The sequence below is a fragment of the Anastrepha obliqua genome, chromosome 1 (genome assembly GCF_027943255.1).
Source record: "Anastrepha obliqua isolate idAnaObli1 chromosome 1, idAnaObli1_1.0, whole genome shotgun sequence".
In the NCBI taxonomy this organism is placed as follows: domain Eukaryota; kingdom Metazoa; phylum Arthropoda; class Insecta; order Diptera; family Tephritidae; genus Anastrepha; species Anastrepha obliqua.
In genome coordinates, this window is record NC_072892.1 from 135,179,026 (window position 1) to 135,196,781 (window position 17,756).

Below are 17,756 nucleotides of genomic sequence, written 5' to 3' on the forward strand. Positions count from 1 at the left end.
ATTAGTTATTATTATTATTTAAACATTTTTTAAGTATTAATCTTTCGTAACGAAATTCCATACATGGATTATTGCCTTGGAAGAGTGAAGTATTTAATTGCTTAGCATATTATGCAAATCGTATCGTTTAGCTACAGCAAAATCGTTTGGTAAGACACTCAGGCTACTAAGTTGATTTAAATGCTGAAAATTTGTAACAAAGAGTAAAATTCCTTTTAACATGCAAATTTGCCAAGTGAATGTTGGTAGTTAAAAGCGAAAATAGTACGACGGCACGCAGTCGGCTTGCGACATGCAACTAATTTGTAATGCAAGCAAAAAGTAATGGTAATAGTAGGTGAAGTACGAAATTTTGCTAAGTAAAAAATATGTACAAAAAAAAAAACAAAAAAACTAAAAGCAAAGTAACGCAACCTACTCAATGTTTGATATGTGAAAGCACTTTTTTCAAAAAAAAAAAAAATTTTAGAATAAGAAGAAAGTGCATTGTAAGAAATATTTTAATATTAGGTACTGGATTCGATTATTAATATGCACATGAAACATCCAAACTTCAAATTGCAACAAACGCTACTGAAGAATGGACGAAGACTTGGCGCATAAAATTGAACAATGTCAAGTCAGTTCATGTACACTTCACCAACAAAAAAGTGAAACACAATCCAATAATACTGCTAGGTGCCGCAATACCACATGCAAATACTGCAAAATACCTCGATGCTAAGCTTCGATGGAAGGAGCATGTAAAACTCAAACGGCATGAAATCCATCTGAAGATAATCAAAATGAAATGGCTAATTGGACGAAAATCAAAGCTATCCATATATAAAAAATAATCTATGTATAAACAAATCATAAACCCTGTATGGTCCCATGGCACGCAACTATGGGGTTGCGCTAGTCAAAGTAATATAAATATACTACAATGACTCTAGAATAAAATCCTTCGAGATATTCTCAACTCACCTTGGTTCGTTCGCAATAAAGATATTCATCGTGACCTCAAGATCCCTACAGTCGCTGAAGAAATTAAAAAACAAGCAGAAACCCACTCCCTCAGGTTTCAAAGGCACATGAATGAGGAAGCTAACAAACTACTGAATACCACAGGCCTAACCCGATGACTCCATCGAATGAAACCACATGACCTGGCATGATGGCTATTAACTTAAGAAAGGAACTATTAAAATCTCTTCACAAAATTCTCTTTATGTTACTAAAATTGTGCTGCTCGTTAGTTCATGTGTAACTAGTTGCAGTGTCAACAAACAGTGTTATGTATTCTATATTGTATCTATGTTTGTAATAAAAAAAAAATGAAACATCAGGATTTTAGAAAACATCCTGAAAAGCTTTAAACAGCCAAGATTCTCTTCGTCTCTCTCTCCCTCCACTTTTGGGTGTGTGGCTTAATGTGGTGATACAAATGATGGGCCCTCCAAACGGCAGATCGTTTTTTATAAGAAACTTTCATGGCAAAAATGTACTATTGCCTGTCAAGGGGGGACCGCTATTTGACAATTTTTTTTTATATTTTTTATTAGTATTTTTTATCATGTCTGGCTATCCCTAGCAGTAAGAAATACGAACTTATTCTTCACGCAAATTTTGTTTTTGTATTATTTTTATTGGAATAATTAATTAATTCTAAATAAATACAATTTAGTACTAGCAAATGAGGACACCAAGTTATGCAATATTTTATTAAGTTTGGTCGAATAATATCTTTTTATGATACCTTGAGTAGGTGAGCAATTTGTTTATTTTAACGTACAATTTGATTCTTGCACCAATGGCATCGGGAATTTATCCACTTATCGTTTGTTTTTTTGCTTGTTCACTCCTCTCGGGAGCATAAGGCCTCGACAAGCCTCCATCTTGCTTTGGTTTCGCTAATCTGTTTTTGATTTCTGACAGGGTAGGTGACAGATGACTAGCCTGCCGCTACCAGTCCTAAATAGTGGAAATGTCCACCTGACGTTGCTTAGAAACAACGCCTTCCAACTGTTTAGAACGCCATCTTTGTTTCACATTTTTCTGCCAGAAGGATCGCACAGATGGTTGAGGTTGTTTATAACAGTCTAATTGCATTGAGTTTGATATAGGCGAGAGCAATAACTTCTAGCCAAGTTTATCTGTTCCCCTTTTCGTTGACATGATAGCTAGGGAAGTTGGAGATCGAGATACCTAAATGATGCTTGGAACCTATACTACATTTAATTGTTTGCATACAATTTCGGCACATTATTTTATAAGATATAGAGCTTCTTACTATTATATAAAAAAATTAAGATTCCTACAAAAAAAAGAATTGTTTTTGTACAATTTTTTTGCCAAAAAAATGGCTAGCTTTAAATTTTTTTTGCGCTTTGCTACTATTTTTGGTCAATTACCATACAAATATGCGGTTTATTCTGCTGACTTTTTGTATCGCCCCTTTTACGCTAACATTTCAAATGGTTGAGTGCCTCATATATTATTTATAATCAATTATAATATATTATCTTTACCAACTATCTTGATTTTGTGGGTGTTTTCGCACGACTTCCACAATTTTCGCTGTGGGAGGAAAAAATCTTAAAAAAAGTCAAAATCAATAAATTAAATACAAAGTCAGTCAAATAATCAATAAAATATGTAAAGGTGGGAATTACACATGACTACAAAGAACTGCATTTACTTAAATATTTTTACTTACAAGCAAACACGTTTTTACTTATCGAAATCTCAAGCGAACATATTCGTTCGTTCATTCATTCATTCATATATATGTAAGTATAATATATGTATATGTATGTGTGATATGTCATTTAGTGCACCACAGTCTGTGCCTGCCTGCTGCATTATGTGTCTGTGTTCTTGCGGCAACAATTTAAGAATTCACTGACACTGAACATTTCATTATTGTCTGCGCAACAACTGCAAAATCACGTCACTTCAGTGGACTAATATCGACGAATGTTACTCATATTTTCTTGAGGTATTTTTTTTTATTAACGTTTAGGTCAACATTTGATTTCGAATAGACTTGTTAACGTGTATGCCAATGACAAAATTAAAAGAGCAGAACTCGTTATTGTTATAATAGTCGTTATAACAATAATAATAACAAAATTGACAGACAGCAAACACGAGACATGGCAAACAGAACGTAAGCGCAGTTCAACTGAATTGAAGTCAAAATAAGTATAAAAAATAGAAAAATATATAAAAAACTGTAAAAGCAATAAAACCAACAATTATGAAAAGAAAAATCAATTAGAAAAATGCCTATATGTGCATATGTGTATGTATGTGTGTATTTCAAAAAGAAACTACGCTTTTGACTTTGACAAAGAACAATGACATACCCGTATACAATGTACACTGCATTATTATGCCTGCAACTATATTTAAATTGTGGTAAATGGCGCGAATAGCTACCGCCGGTCATACATTTAAATTTCAATATGGCTGAAATTTTCAATGGTACTCGCACACCAATGCACATACGAAAAATGTGTGTGTGCATATGTTGAGAACAACAAATATGTAGGTACTTTGCTGAAAGTTGTAATTAACACTGCTATATAATAAAATTTAGAATCGCGTGCTTGTCACTATTGCACGGTATTGCACTTGCAATGATACTCATACGCCTGGGTGCCCATGTAATTACCTGCCATTTGCCACCGGTACAACGCACAATCAACCAAAAGTTGCTTAATTGTTTTCATTTGCGATTTATTTGTTTTCGTAATAAGCGGTGCTTAGAGGACAAAAATTAAAAGCAAAAAAACGAAAACTATTCAAATGGGCGAAAACAAGATTGTCAACACCAAGTGGAAGTGTACGAAAACTGTGTGTGATAATGGCCTCGAAAGGAATGCGAACACACAAGCATCTAAATAAAAATATGTGTACAGAAACATGTAGTTACAAAAAAGTCCATACATAGATATGGATATATGCATGTATGCACTTACATATACCAGAAGTAGTTCAAGTACGCCCATATATATTCTCACACTTGGCTGCATATCAGCGGTGCGGGAGTGCGACAATGGACAGACACGAATCAATGCAAAACATGTGTATATATATACAACATGATACATATATATAAATGTATATTTATATATCTGCGTGTGCAAGCAAACATGGCTGTGCAATAGCAGGTGCAGCAATTATGCGGGTTGAAATTAGCAAATAGTTGAAGTTAGTTGCAAAAATGATCTTCAAAAACTCATTAATGCTCTGATTTTGCTTGAAAAAATTTATTTATTCAATTTGTTAGTAAAAGTTTAAAGCTCAAAGTTTTGAAAAAAAATGAAAATAATCTGTTATACATCCATTGGAAATTAAGTTGGGCTTTTTTGGTGCTAATCTATTTTCTAATAAATTTGTTCAAATTTAAATCGATTTAAGCCCACAGAGCTGGCGATGTAACTTATTTATGTTAAAATGCAATTGCTCATCATTGTAAATTACTCATTGATCGAGAATTTCACAGCATTGCTGATCGGAGGTGGCGAGTGGAAACTACTTGCGTTACGACCAGACAAATCTGGACATCCTACAATCTGAAACAGAAAAAAACCCTTATAAGTCTTTCGAAACACGAACTAAGGCATATAATATCTCTTATCACCGGCCACTGCCTTTTGGGCACTCACGCAAGTCGGCTCGGGGTTCCTCAAAACGATCTGTGCAGATACTGCGAGGACGAAGATGAGGAAGTATCGAGCAGACATTTGCTGTGCAGTTGTCCCGGTCTAGACAGAAGTCGACTCGCTCTTCTAGGCTCTCCAACAATTGACAATCTTTTAGTACTCTCGGACCTGAGAATCGAATCTCTCATCAAATTCTCGAAACGAATTAATATCTTTGACCAAAATCTACAATAAAAATCTCGGTTAGGTGGGGAAATCAAATAAGATAATGAGCTCTAGGGCAACACAACGGACCCAACTTGTAGTCTATGTGGCACTCCGATGCGGGGTCACCCTTAAACCAACCAACCAACCAAGGCAGAGATAAGAAGAAAAAATATAAGAAACAGATCGCTCGATGCCTTCAAAAACAAGTAAGTTGAATTTAAAACAACGCAAAACCAAAAGCCAAAACCCATGCACTGCGTTTTAGCCATGTAAAGATTTTTCTTCCTCTTAATTGGCGGGATCACCGCTTACGCGGTTTTGACCGAGTTTAACAAAGCGCGCCAGTTCTTTCTTTCTTTTGCTAACCGGCGCCAGTTGGACATACCAAGTGAAGTCAAGTCCTTCTCCACCTGATCTTTCCAACGCAAAGGAGAATACTCTCAGAACTGGAGCGTTTGTATCCATTCGGACGACATGACCCAGCTAACGTAGCCGCTAGATCTTTATTCGCTGCGCTATGTCTATGTCGTCGTAAAGCTCATACAGCTCATCGTTCCATCGCCTGCGATATTCGCCGCTGCCAACGTGCAAAGGTCCCAAAATCTTACGCAGAATATTTCTCTCAAACAGTAAAAGCGTCGCTTCATCGGATATTGTCATCGTCCACGCTTCTGGGCCATGCGTTAGGACGGACATGATGAGAGCCTTGTAGAGTGTAAGTTTTATTCGCTGAGAGAGGACTTCACGACTCAATTGCCTACTTAGTCCACAGTAGTGCTTGTTGGCAAGAAAAATTCTACGTTGGATTTCAAAGCTGACATTTTTATCGGTGTTAATGCTGGTTCCTAAATAAACGAAGTATTTTCCAACCTCGAAATCGGAGCTGTCAACTGTGACGTGGGTGCCGATACGCGAGTGCGCCGACTGTTTGTTTGATGACATGAGGTACTTCGTTTTGTCCTTGTTCATCACCAGACCCAGACTATCAAGCACAATTATCTGTGATATGTTAGGTTGGCTGATCATGTAGAGCCCTAAAGAATCCATTGTTCCACACAGAGAATAGCAGAGGGCGAAGAACAGAACAGAGGGCGAAGAACAGAACAGAGGGCGAAGAACAGAATAATGGGAATAAAAAGACAAAACGGCACCAACTGATAAAGGACACGCAGGTACTGAAATACAGAAGGAAATTAAAAAAAGTGTATACGGGAGATTGCTTGAATTATTCCCTTAAATTAAAATTACAAAAATGTTACACAAACATATTTTTATTTTTCATTGGTCTTAACACCTTCTAAGGGTTGCATTTCAATTAGCTTACAAATACGATTATTCTAGAGCCGTATAAGTAGCTGGAAGGAAGTAACTTAGTGAACAATTTCTTTGCAACATGCTGCAAAAACAACTAAAAATTCTCGCCGCGGTTAAAAACAGCCGCCATAGCAGAGTGGATTGGTACGTGACTACCGTTCGGAAGTGCACGGGTTCGAGGCACCAAGGCACGAAGCATCAAATGAGGAAACAAGTTTTTCTAATAATGAAAAACTTTTTAAAATGTGTCACTTTTTCTCTCCTTGTTATGGTTCTCAATTTGCTCTTCATTCCCAATTCTGATCAAATTTCCTATATACTATGAATGTTGGAAAACTTAGTTTGGTTATGAGTTCACTCTCAGTTCGGTATTCATATAGGATATCAAAAGTCATTTTCGTTCGCTCCATTCTTTATTGGACTACTCGCCAGCATATTCTTCAATTGATCCCTCTGTCTACTAACAGAATCCAATGACCCTGCATTTTCATATTAAACTCTGTAACTCTTTATGCCTCTATGCCTTCTGAAAATTCTAGGAGAAACTACAATCGGAGCCGTTAGGTTAGGTTAGTCAGGTTGCTTGTGTAAGACAAGACACTCGGCGGCCTTAAGGCCCATTGTGGTACTTGCATTTGTTTTCCTTCCCTTAACTAAGTTGATTAAACCACTTAGACCTTTTAAAGAAGGAGGGACTAGTTACCTCCAGGGAGACAAGATATGACATTCACAGGACATTCACAGAGGAGGTGTTGTACCGACTCAATTTCTTCTTCATCTCTTCGTCCACAGTTTCTGCAGAAATCATTTAGAGGTACACCGATTCTACTGGCTAGGGTCCAATAGTGCAGTGACCCGTTATAACAACTGTGAGGTCGCTGGTAGTTGATCAGTTGAATTCAACAGCTCAGAGCTATGATTTGACGCCGTTAGACTGTTTTTTTCATTAGTTGCCGTGAATACATATTAACTCCATCCCTTAAGACGAGTATTGAGTAAACATTTCGTGAGACCATCATCAAAGTCTTGCAAACCTGGGTTAACAAGGCCCACTCCCACGAAACCAGTTGGGAGAGTCACATAAATGAAATCATGTTCCATAAATAATGCGAATGTTTACATTTTCGAATAAATGGATAATATACAGGAATTGTTTTTTGTTAATTTTAAGAAACCGCTATATGGTCCACCCTTTACTAATAATTAAATAAGTGCAATCAGACAGCTAAGGCGGCCTCGGTAGTCTAACGTAAGTGCACTAGCCTGCCATCGCAGAGGTTCTGGGTTCGAATCAAACGTAAAGCACGGTCCTCGCACTTTTCCAAACTTACCTACTTTCCTAGTTTTTCATAAAAAATAAAAAAAAGTAATAATTTCATTCCTCAACCCCAACAACATTATCCTTTCCATCCTTACTCCCGCACAAAAGTCAGCACATTACTTGCATTGTGGCTGCTAAAACAAGCAAAAAACAAAAGAAAAAGGCACAGTTACACATTGCAACAGTGGCGTCAGCAAGAGAAAGTGGGCAATTGTGGTAGCGGAGTCGTCAATCATCTGTGGGATCCTTCTGCCAGAAAAATGTGAAACACAGATGGCGCTCCAAGTAGTAAGAAGGCGTTGTTCCTAAGCAACGACAGGTAGGCATTCCGCCTACTTAGGACAGGTCTGCAGCGGCAGGCTAATCACCTACCCTATCAGAAATCAAATATATTAACGAAACCAACGCAAGACTGAATCTTGTCGAGGCCTTATGCTTCCGAGTAGAGTGAACAAGGAAAAAACAATCGGACAGCCAAGCTGAGATGGTACAATTTTGAATCGGATGTATTGGCAATGAACGAACTCCATTCTCTTCTACGAATCAAAGCGCTAAGATTCATAAAAAAATCCACACTCCACTTGCCCTTCATTATCCGTTAAATCTGCTCTCTTAGCTTTAAGTGCAATGGGTAATATCCCCTCAGTGCTTGGAAGAAATTTTCAGGCATTCACAATTCCATTTCATTACATTCCAACTGCATTGTACATCTGATATCCTTGTTGGTCTTGCTGTGATGACAAAGAGGGCTACTCTACTTCTGCTCAAATATGAACGAGACTTTATCAATAAAACGGTCCGCGGATGACATATGGCAAAAATAAATTTTTTGTTTTTTGGTAGGACTGTTATAAGCTTACATGGAAAATTTCAGCGTGATATGTCACATAGTTTGTTTTCTGTGCTACTGTAAACAAGTCAAGCTCGAGTGTGTTCTTCGAATTTAATGATGGAAATTCAAGTTGAACAAAGAATTTGTTTGAAATTTTGTTATTCCAACAAAATTTCGGCTTCAGACGCCTTAAAAATGTTGCAGACAACCTATGGGGACTCTGCTCTATCGCGTGCACGTGTTTTCCAGTGGTACAAATCGTTCAAAGAGGGCCGTACATCAACCCAAGAAACCACGCCAAAGTCGCTCAAAAATTAAGGTTATGATGACTGTTTTTTTCGATTACGAAGGTGTGGTGCACTCGGAGTTCCTTCCGCAAGGCCGATCGGTTAACGCTGAATATTATTTAGACGTTTTAAGGCGTTTGCGCGAGAACATTCGTCGTAAAAGGAAGTAATTGTGGGACAACAAGTCATGGTTCTTGCATCACGATAATGCACCAGCTCACACATCACGTCTTGTTCGCGATTATTTGAACAAAAATAATGTTAATATCGTTCCGCAAACACCGTATTCGCCTGATATGGCTCCATTTGACTTTTTCCTGTTTCCCAAGCTCAAGTTGCCGCTCCGTGGAAAACATTTTGAGACAATTGAAGTCATAAAAGAGAATTCGAAGAAGGAACTGAAATCCATACCGAAATCGGCCTTCCAGAAATGCTATGATGATTGGAAAAAACGTTGGCATATGTGTATCGCCTCCAATGGTGATTACTTTGAAGGAGATAAAATAAAAATCGAACAATAATTAACCGTTTGTGTTTTATTAAATCAGTCTCGTTCATATTTGAGCAGAAGGTATCATAGAGACATACATATGTGGCACAAAATTAATCATCCAAAGAGGGTTATCTTATCATAGAGACATACATATGTGGCGCAAAATTAATCATGCAATTTTGATTTCGAATCCTTTTTTACTAAATAACAAAAAAATGGTGCTTGTTTCTTTGTATACTACAGCTGCCTCATTCACAAGTGTCAAACCTACAACAAAATTTATACATCCTCCACTAAGGGTGAACCTTCTATATAGCCTCACTTACACGACACACCTCTTAAACTCTACTTATGGATCACCTGACTGAAAGTGCGTACATTCAAACTGCTCTATACGGTATCCGCAGGCTTTCAGTGTGTGTATATAGACAACACCATTACATCTAAATTTCGAAATTTTTTCTATCAGAAAAAGGAAACATGAACTTTTTAACTTCTTGAACTTAATATTTTAGAAAAGATATTATGCCAAACTATCATTTAATATTTGAAATTAATTGACGGCTGTCCAAACGTTGGCACACACAATTTTCATTTCCCGTAAAAATAGTAAAACAAAAATATAAATAATAAAGAAGACGCGTATACATAAAAGCGCATATTCGCGCATAAATCAAACTCAAGTCCGCCACGTTTGTTTCAACAAATTGGCAACGCTTCGATAAACACTAAAGCGCACATTTAGTGGGCTAGGCAGATGGCAGGCAGACAAAGTGGTACAAAAAACAAAAATGTGCGCAAACCAAAACAAAAAAAAAAAAACAAAACAAACAAAAAAATTAATGGTTAATTACTTTATAACAAGTAAATGCTCTACGAAACATTACCTTGATACTACCACTCGAGCAAAATGTTATTCATTTGAAATGTTGCGCAACACCTATTGGATTTTTTTTTTTAATTATAATTAAATTATTATGGTAAAATTTATACTTTTATTTATTTATATTTTCCATTTATTTTGCAGTTCGCTTGCCTTCTTGCCATCTGCATGACACTGGCTCTGGTTGCCGGTCAACAGTTCTTCCCCATTCCAACAAAGTTCAACTACAACCCATTGGGCGCTGGTGGTCTATCGTCTCCAAATGCAATCCGGGATGCGCGCAATGACCGAGGTAAGCATAACTGGTAATCGATGAAGCGCCATTTTTTTATAATACACATTTTAGTGAGAAACGTTTCTTCGGAAGAGGAAAGGTTTTTCCAATAACAGGTGTTATTTTGAATAGCCCGCTATTTCGGTAGATGTCACTTTTGAAGCTGTCATTTTTTGATATTTGACAAGTACATAGAAACTACGCCATTTAATAAAAATGGAACGATACACAGAGACGGTTCGTAAAACTCGAATATTTTTGGGTCATCGTGAAGCACCTTGTCGGACCGCAATACAAAAATTGATGAAAAAATTCGAGCTGTTGGGACAAGTTAGTGATGTGAAGAATAAAACCCGTGCACGTCGCTCAAGAACAGCCGAAAATATTGCGTCTGTAGCTGAAAGTGTTGAAGAACACCCAGGTTTGTCCATTCCTCGTCATTCTTTGGAATTAGGCATTCCGTAAACGTCATTACACCGTATTTTGCATAAAGATTTGGGTCTTAAGGCTTATAAAGTCCAGTTAACACAAGAACTCAAGTCAGCCGATTAGCAACAACGTCGTGTCGTTGCCTATTTGGTCGTTGAAATGCATGAAAATGATCCGGAATTCCATCGAAAAATCATCTTGATTGATGAGGCCCATTTCCACCTCGATGGCTTCGTCAACAAGCAAAATTGTCGAATCTTGGGCTCAGAAAACCCAAGAGTTATTGTTGAAAAGTCTCAACGTGTGACTGTTTGGTGCAGTTTATGGTCCGGCGGAGTCATTGGACCTTACTTTTTCTGAAGCTGGAGCAACAGTTACGGTGAATGTATTGCGCTAACGACAGATGATTAACGATTTTTTATGGCCGGAATTGGATGGTATTGATCTGGACAACGTTTATTTTGATCAAGACGGCGCTATGTCCGACAAGGATACATACCAAAATCGAGACCTACGGTTTTGTTAGCCTTAGAAGTTTCCTCGAGCGCTCCCGATCTACCCGTAACCACAAGCATCTCGCGACTTTGCAGGATAGTGAACAAGCCCAGCGCTCGCTGAGTGCACAATCAGGAGTACTCTTTCCAGAAGTAGACCATAGGTTTTCAGGAGAGCTCATAACCTCTAAGTTTGCAATGAAACCATCTCCAGGGTCCCCTGTCTAGCCAGCTCATCAGCCCAGCAGTTTCCCTCTATGCCGCTAAGACCGGGTACCCAAATGAGCTTAATATCGAAGTATGCGGATGCAATTGAGAATGAAGTCAGGCACTCCCCGATTAATTTCGAACGAATAAGCAACAAGCCCAAGGCGCTTATTGCCGCTTGGCTGTCGGGGTAGATATTTACATCCTTTACTGTAATTATAGAAAAGCAACCAATCCACTACTTCCGCTTAGAAAAGACTACAGTGGTCCGGAGAGCAAAGCTTGTGAAAGTAATAGTAGTAATAGTCTAGGAATTTGTTTAATACCTTATACCATTACTTTGCACAGACTTTTGTATTCGGTCTACGATTTTAATTTACAAACTTTCATACTCCTTCCAAAAAAGAATATCTTAGTGTATGTAATTAAATTCATAATTGTATCCTTTCTTAGCGCATAATTTATCACTTTCTCGTTTTTTATTTTCCCACCAGGTCCCGTACTCTTCCCACCATCGCCACCAAATCCCTACGATGAGACCAGCGGCGTGATCGTTGGCGCTTCCGGATATGGTTTCGTGCCGCCACAACAACAAAGTAAACTTTAAAAAACAATTACCACCCATATAGTCAGCCACATACATCCGTCTTCCCACTCAAGCACACATATTCTCCTACCAAAAACTATTGATAAAACAAACAAAAAAGAAAAAAAAAACTAAAGCTTTACACCTCCTCAATCAACCAACCAAATTAAAAAGCAAATCACCCAACATAGAAAAAAAACAAAAATAATTTTCTTGCAATTTGAAAGTGAATCGAAGCAAAAGATTATTGCAAAAATACGAAGGACAAAGAAAACAAAAGCTTTATTAGTTCAAATACTATGCATAAGTAGATAAATGAATAAGTCAATATTGTTTTTGTTCTACATACTGGTGTATGTGTATGTGTATGTGTATACTTGTAGAGACAATTGTATTGGAAATGAAAGAATAGAAAGCAACTAGAGCACTTCTGAGTAGCCATGCAAAACGAAAGGCGGTATTACTTATATTGCATATACACATACACACACACACACATGCATGCATACATACATACTCACATACATAAATAATAATTAATTAATACCACAGTGCAATCCATACATTTTAATCAATATGTCACAATCATTGTTGTTGTTGTTATTTTCTAACAGGATTCGTACGCGGTTAAGCATTAAATGCTTATGAGTCACAAAAGCGATCGCCAAAGTTAAAACAGCCAACATACAGCAGCACTGCAACACGCTTACAAGCTTATCGAAATACGCACACACACACACACACACACGCATATAAATATATATATATGTATATATATATATACATAAATATATAAGTATAAATAAATATAAGTCACACGCAAAAGTATATTTAAGCGCAACGTATGCTTGAACCTCACTTGCATACACACACACACACACACATACACGCATAAGCTTTGCTTGGATTGAACGCCATTTTTATCGCTAATTAAGTTTAAATAAATTATTAACGCACTGATTAATTGCAAAATAATATCACCGGTTGCACAAATAACAGTAAAAATAAGCACATCAATATGGGCAACAGCAGCGGCGGCCGTAGTATGGCAACAACAATACCAAACAACATTCACTGGGCATTTGTATGTAGGTAAAATAATAAATTTGAAAAAAAAAAAAATGTAATTGGTGTAACAGGAGTCTATAGAGAAATTTGCATCTTTGCAAACGGAAGCGGATATACAAGCCTTTAAATTATTTTTCTCGTAAATTCAGATATCGTACGCAACACACAGCTTAATTCACCAGCCACCTACTTAGCAATCAATGCACAATCAGTCATTTTTACTAAACATTAGTCATCAATAATATTAAATTTTTATTTAATTATTTTTATTTAGTTGTTAAAGAGAAATTCTTTAAGTTTTTATCGTTTATTAATGTAGTCATTCAAAATTGTTAAATGCATAAAAGAGAAAGAAAAAAAAACAACAAAATTTATTAAATATGATTCTAAGCCATTAATAATTTGTATACTTTGTACATTTTTGTGTTAATTTTTTAAGCAATATTTTTATTTCACAGCTTTTTCGATATTTATTTATTGTTTGATTTGATTGTATAAAACAAAATTTTTTTATTTTTTATATTTTTCATTTTATTTTTAAATTTAATTTTGTTCCATTTGTTTTTCAATTTTTTTCAATTATTTTTTTACCCTTATTATTATTTTTTCACCTATTATTTTTGTAATTTGTTTCTTTTTACCTACTCTTTTTTTACCATTTTTTCATTTTTTACCAATTTTTTATTTATTACTTTTTCCCCATTATTTTTTATTTACGCCGTATTTTAATTGTCCACTGTTTATTTCATAGCAAAATTATTATAGTTATTAAAAATAAAGATTTGTAATGCAATAAAACCTTTGAAGTTTTTCTTTAGCATAATTTTCATTTTATTTTTAAATTTAATCCGGTTCCATTTGTTTTTATTTTTTTATTATTTTTTTTTTTTTACTTTTACCTTTTTTTACCTACAAAAAATTTATTTACTTTTTATATTTATAATTTTATTTTTAAATTTAATTTTGTTCCATTTGATTTTAATTTTTTCAATTTTTTTTTTACCTTTATTATACTTTTTTTCATCTATTATTTTTGTTATTTGATTTTTCTTTTACATATCTTTTATTTTTTACCAATTTTTTTTTATTTTGTGTTTATTACCGTTAACCTATTATTATTTTTTGTTTTTTTTCCTATTATTTTTTTATTTTTTATTTATTACGGTTTTCTCATTATTTTTTATGTACGCCTTATTTTAATTGCCCACTGTTTATTTCATAGCAAAATTATTATAGTTATTAGAAATAAAGTTTTGTAATGCAATAAAACCTTTGAAGTTTTTCTTTAGCATAATTTTCATTTTATTTATATTTGAATTATGTTTTACTTATGCAGTAGCCGTCACAGCACAAATTTATTTGCACCGCTTAGTTTTGCCTTGAAAAGCTACTAACGAGCTTTAAAGACAACAACTCTTGCTGATGGTAGACACTCGGAATACTTGGGTTAGTATAAATTGTGAAAATTCAAAAATCTGCCAAAAAAAAGGGTCAAAAATCATTTGGAAAACAATCTGAAACACACAACACTGATTTACAAAACCCTACTCTCTACTTTACTGGTCAACTTATTTCAGATTTAATTTTAACCACTCACCATCCTAACGGCTTAGAATATTCACTTAAGTTTACGAAATACACATTTAAATACATTTTTTTTTTGTATTTGCTGAAAAGTGTATCAAATGTGAGGTTGTTCGAAGACTGGTAGTGTTGGCTGAAGATAATTTGAGCCGCCCATACTGGAGTTGCGTTTTTGAACACAACGACTTAAAATGCGAGAGCCGCATCAGGTGCTTATAAGGCAAGGCGCATTCATTAAAGGTGGTGGCACTAGACCGACAACAAAGTTTTGTACGTTTGATTGCCTCTGTAAAGTGGAAAATAAAAAAACGAATTCGTCTTGTTTCATTCTCGGCTGACTGCCTTTAATAAATTCGCTTTGGTAAAGAGTCAGCGAAATATCGACTTCGTTATCACTCATAGAGAGTACTAAGGAATGTTTGGCGACGCGTGCATGTATTCATATTTTGTAAGCCTTGAAGTTGGTAGAATGAACTAAAATATTTCTTAAACATATTTTTTGCATGAATCAAACGGAATACAATATAACAAATACTGCTGCAAAGAGATAAACGCAAACACAAAAAATTGCAAAAAGGTATAGAATGGCTTATTAAGTACTCACTGGATGTCGGCATGTAGAGATGTCAGGCATTAAACAACGAAAATCAGTACTGCTATAGTAAAGTAAAAAAACACCTTATATTATACACCTTAGTACACATTATATTAAAAATGAATATGATTGCATTAAATTTGTTTATAATTCATATGCACATAGAGTTGCCAGCATGATATTTTATGCCTTTCTCCATATGTGAATATTTTTTAATATATTTGGATACATTTTTCGTGCCATACATATATCTTTAAATCGGTCGTCATAACCAAATGAAGTATTGCGGGACTACTATGAGGTAGTCATACATTTCATACCACACCAAACAGGTATTTCCACCATTCAAATCCACTGTGGCCATGAAACACAAAAATTATAGAAAATATTTTTTCTAATTGCGGTCGCCCCTTACCAGGCAATGTATTTATGGTTCCGGGTGTATTTTTGCCTTGAAAATTTTTTTCATGAAATTCATCTTCCTTGCTAATTATTGAGCACCGTAAAGATAGAAAGTGCTAAAGCGCAATTTCTCCTGCTAAGACTTTGAAACGGGCCAAAACGACCACGCAATAGTCACATCCGTACATGCAGATCGAATTTTGCTCACCAACGCATAATGTATAATTTCATATTGAAAACGAAACATCGAAAGAAAACGCAATTTTATTTTCAAATCTAACGACCCGTCATCATTTAGTTCGAGCAGGAAGCTGTGATGTTAAAATATTCCGCAAAAATAATGCTCGGGGAATTCTATTAAAATTTTGTATTGAAAATCGACTTAGATACTTTACATATGAAATAAAATCTTTTTAACTTCGGTCACTGTAAAAAAGTTAGACATGTTGGACTTTAACTTTTTTCAAAAAAGTAATATACGCATTATGTACTTCTGGGTCTTTTCCAGAATCATATGGTATCTCTTCCGTTAAGGAGAGATTTGCGTTTGATAAACAGATTTATTAACCTAATTAGCACATTATTTTTTGAATACCATATCAATTTGGGGTCAAGCAAAATAAGAAAATTTATTTATTTTTTTGCATACATCATTTGTTGGTTGCTTGGATGAGCTTTGCCTCTTAATATGGATATCGAACGTAAGAATGAATTAAATATAACGCCAGGAAACGAATTTCATAGACTGAGACAATAGTTACATTTAAAACATAATAATTTGAAAAAGGGTAATCATGGACTTGGAAAACGTCGTGTGATAACTCTTACTACTATTACCACATATTTTATTTTGCAGAGCCCAATCATTCAGAGCATTCAAGTCTTTCTGTAATGACAATGTACCCAAAGACAGGAAACTCTGTGCAAAAATTTCAAATCGTCTGCGTAGAGTAAATATTTCAAATACTTAAAGCAACGACCAACGTCATTAATCTCTCTCTCCCTCTCTCTCTCTCTTTGCCTTCTCCCTATTTTGAATCGGCCATCCTTCTCCTCATGCGCCAGGTTCCTCTGTCCTGCGTCGTCTATTTAGCCATGTCGATTGTGGTCTTCCTCTAGTTTTGGTTGGCTCAGTTATGTGCATGATGAGTTTGACGATGTGGTATTCCACTCTACCCATTACATGTTCGTACCATCTTAGCCTGCCTTCCCGCATTTTCTCCGAGATCGGTACAATTTTCATATCTTCTCGTGCGTTGATGTTTTGCACTTTGTCCACACGCGTTTTTCATGTTGCCCAGCGAAGCATTTTCATTTCCTCCACGTGCATCTTCTGGCTGTGCTTAGCTTGCGTTGCCCAACATTCCGACCCGTACAGCATTACTGGTCTCACGTTAATGGCATTTTCCTGTCACATGAGATACCCGTCAGACTGCACCACTTTAACCACGCCGCCTTAACTCTGTGTATCACATCTTCGTCTATGTTTCCATTTACGCTCAGGACATATCCTTAATACAGGGCACCTCTCGTTGGTCTATTCCCCCTTCGCCGAATGGTAGATGCAGGTATTCTGTTATCATTACATTTAAGCGCATTCCGTTGTGTGTCAATATTTCATGCCAAGCGTTCAATTTTCTCTCCCGGCAAGTGGAATCCTCAGTAATTAAAACTATATTGTCCGCGTAAATGATATTCCATGGCGGTTTGTCTTGAACTTTAGCTGTCAGATGATCCATAACAATCTTAAAAATCAACGGGCTGAGTGCTGAACCTTGGTGCACACCGACCATGACTGGGAGATTTGCGTTAGTCCGCCAGGTGTACATACTTTCGTGGTGCTTTCGTGGTACATCTTGAATCAGATTGATTTATTCTTCTGGTATTCCTTTGGCTCTTAAGAACAGCCATACTAATTGTCTAAGTACAGTATAGAAAGCCTTCTCTAGATCTACAAAAACCATATGCAAATTTTTCTTCCTACTGCGGCATTTCTCCCTTAGTGCTCTAATTGCCTATAATTCATCTGTTAATGGCTTCTCGGCTACAAATCTTCCTTAGTTTGGTGTTTTTTCTGCCATGTTTTCAAGGCAATATTTCACAACCATTTTCCATATCTTAAGGTTGT

At 35.9% G+C, this 17,756-nt stretch overlaps 1 protein-coding gene across 2 annotated transcripts in view; it reads left to right on the forward strand.

Annotated features, from left to right (window-relative positions):
• Positions 1-17,756, forward strand: part of LOC129236226 (uncharacterized) — an 84,869-nt gene that overhangs the window by 45,245 nt on the left and 21,868 nt on the right. The window contains exons 2-4 of one of the 2 annotated variants that reach the window (XM_054870484.1): positions 10,134-10,281; positions 11,888-11,989; positions 12,594-13,513. In XM_054870484.1, the coding sequence (XP_054726459.1) occupies positions 10,134-10,281; positions 11,888-11,989; positions 12,594-12,610 (267 nt within the window). In that variant the 3' untranslated portion in view covers positions 12,611-13,513. Of the gene's footprint in view, positions 1-10,133; positions 10,282-11,887; positions 11,990-12,593; positions 13,514-17,756 lie in introns of those variants that run through there. The other variant, XM_054870483.1, reaches the window with a different exon arrangement.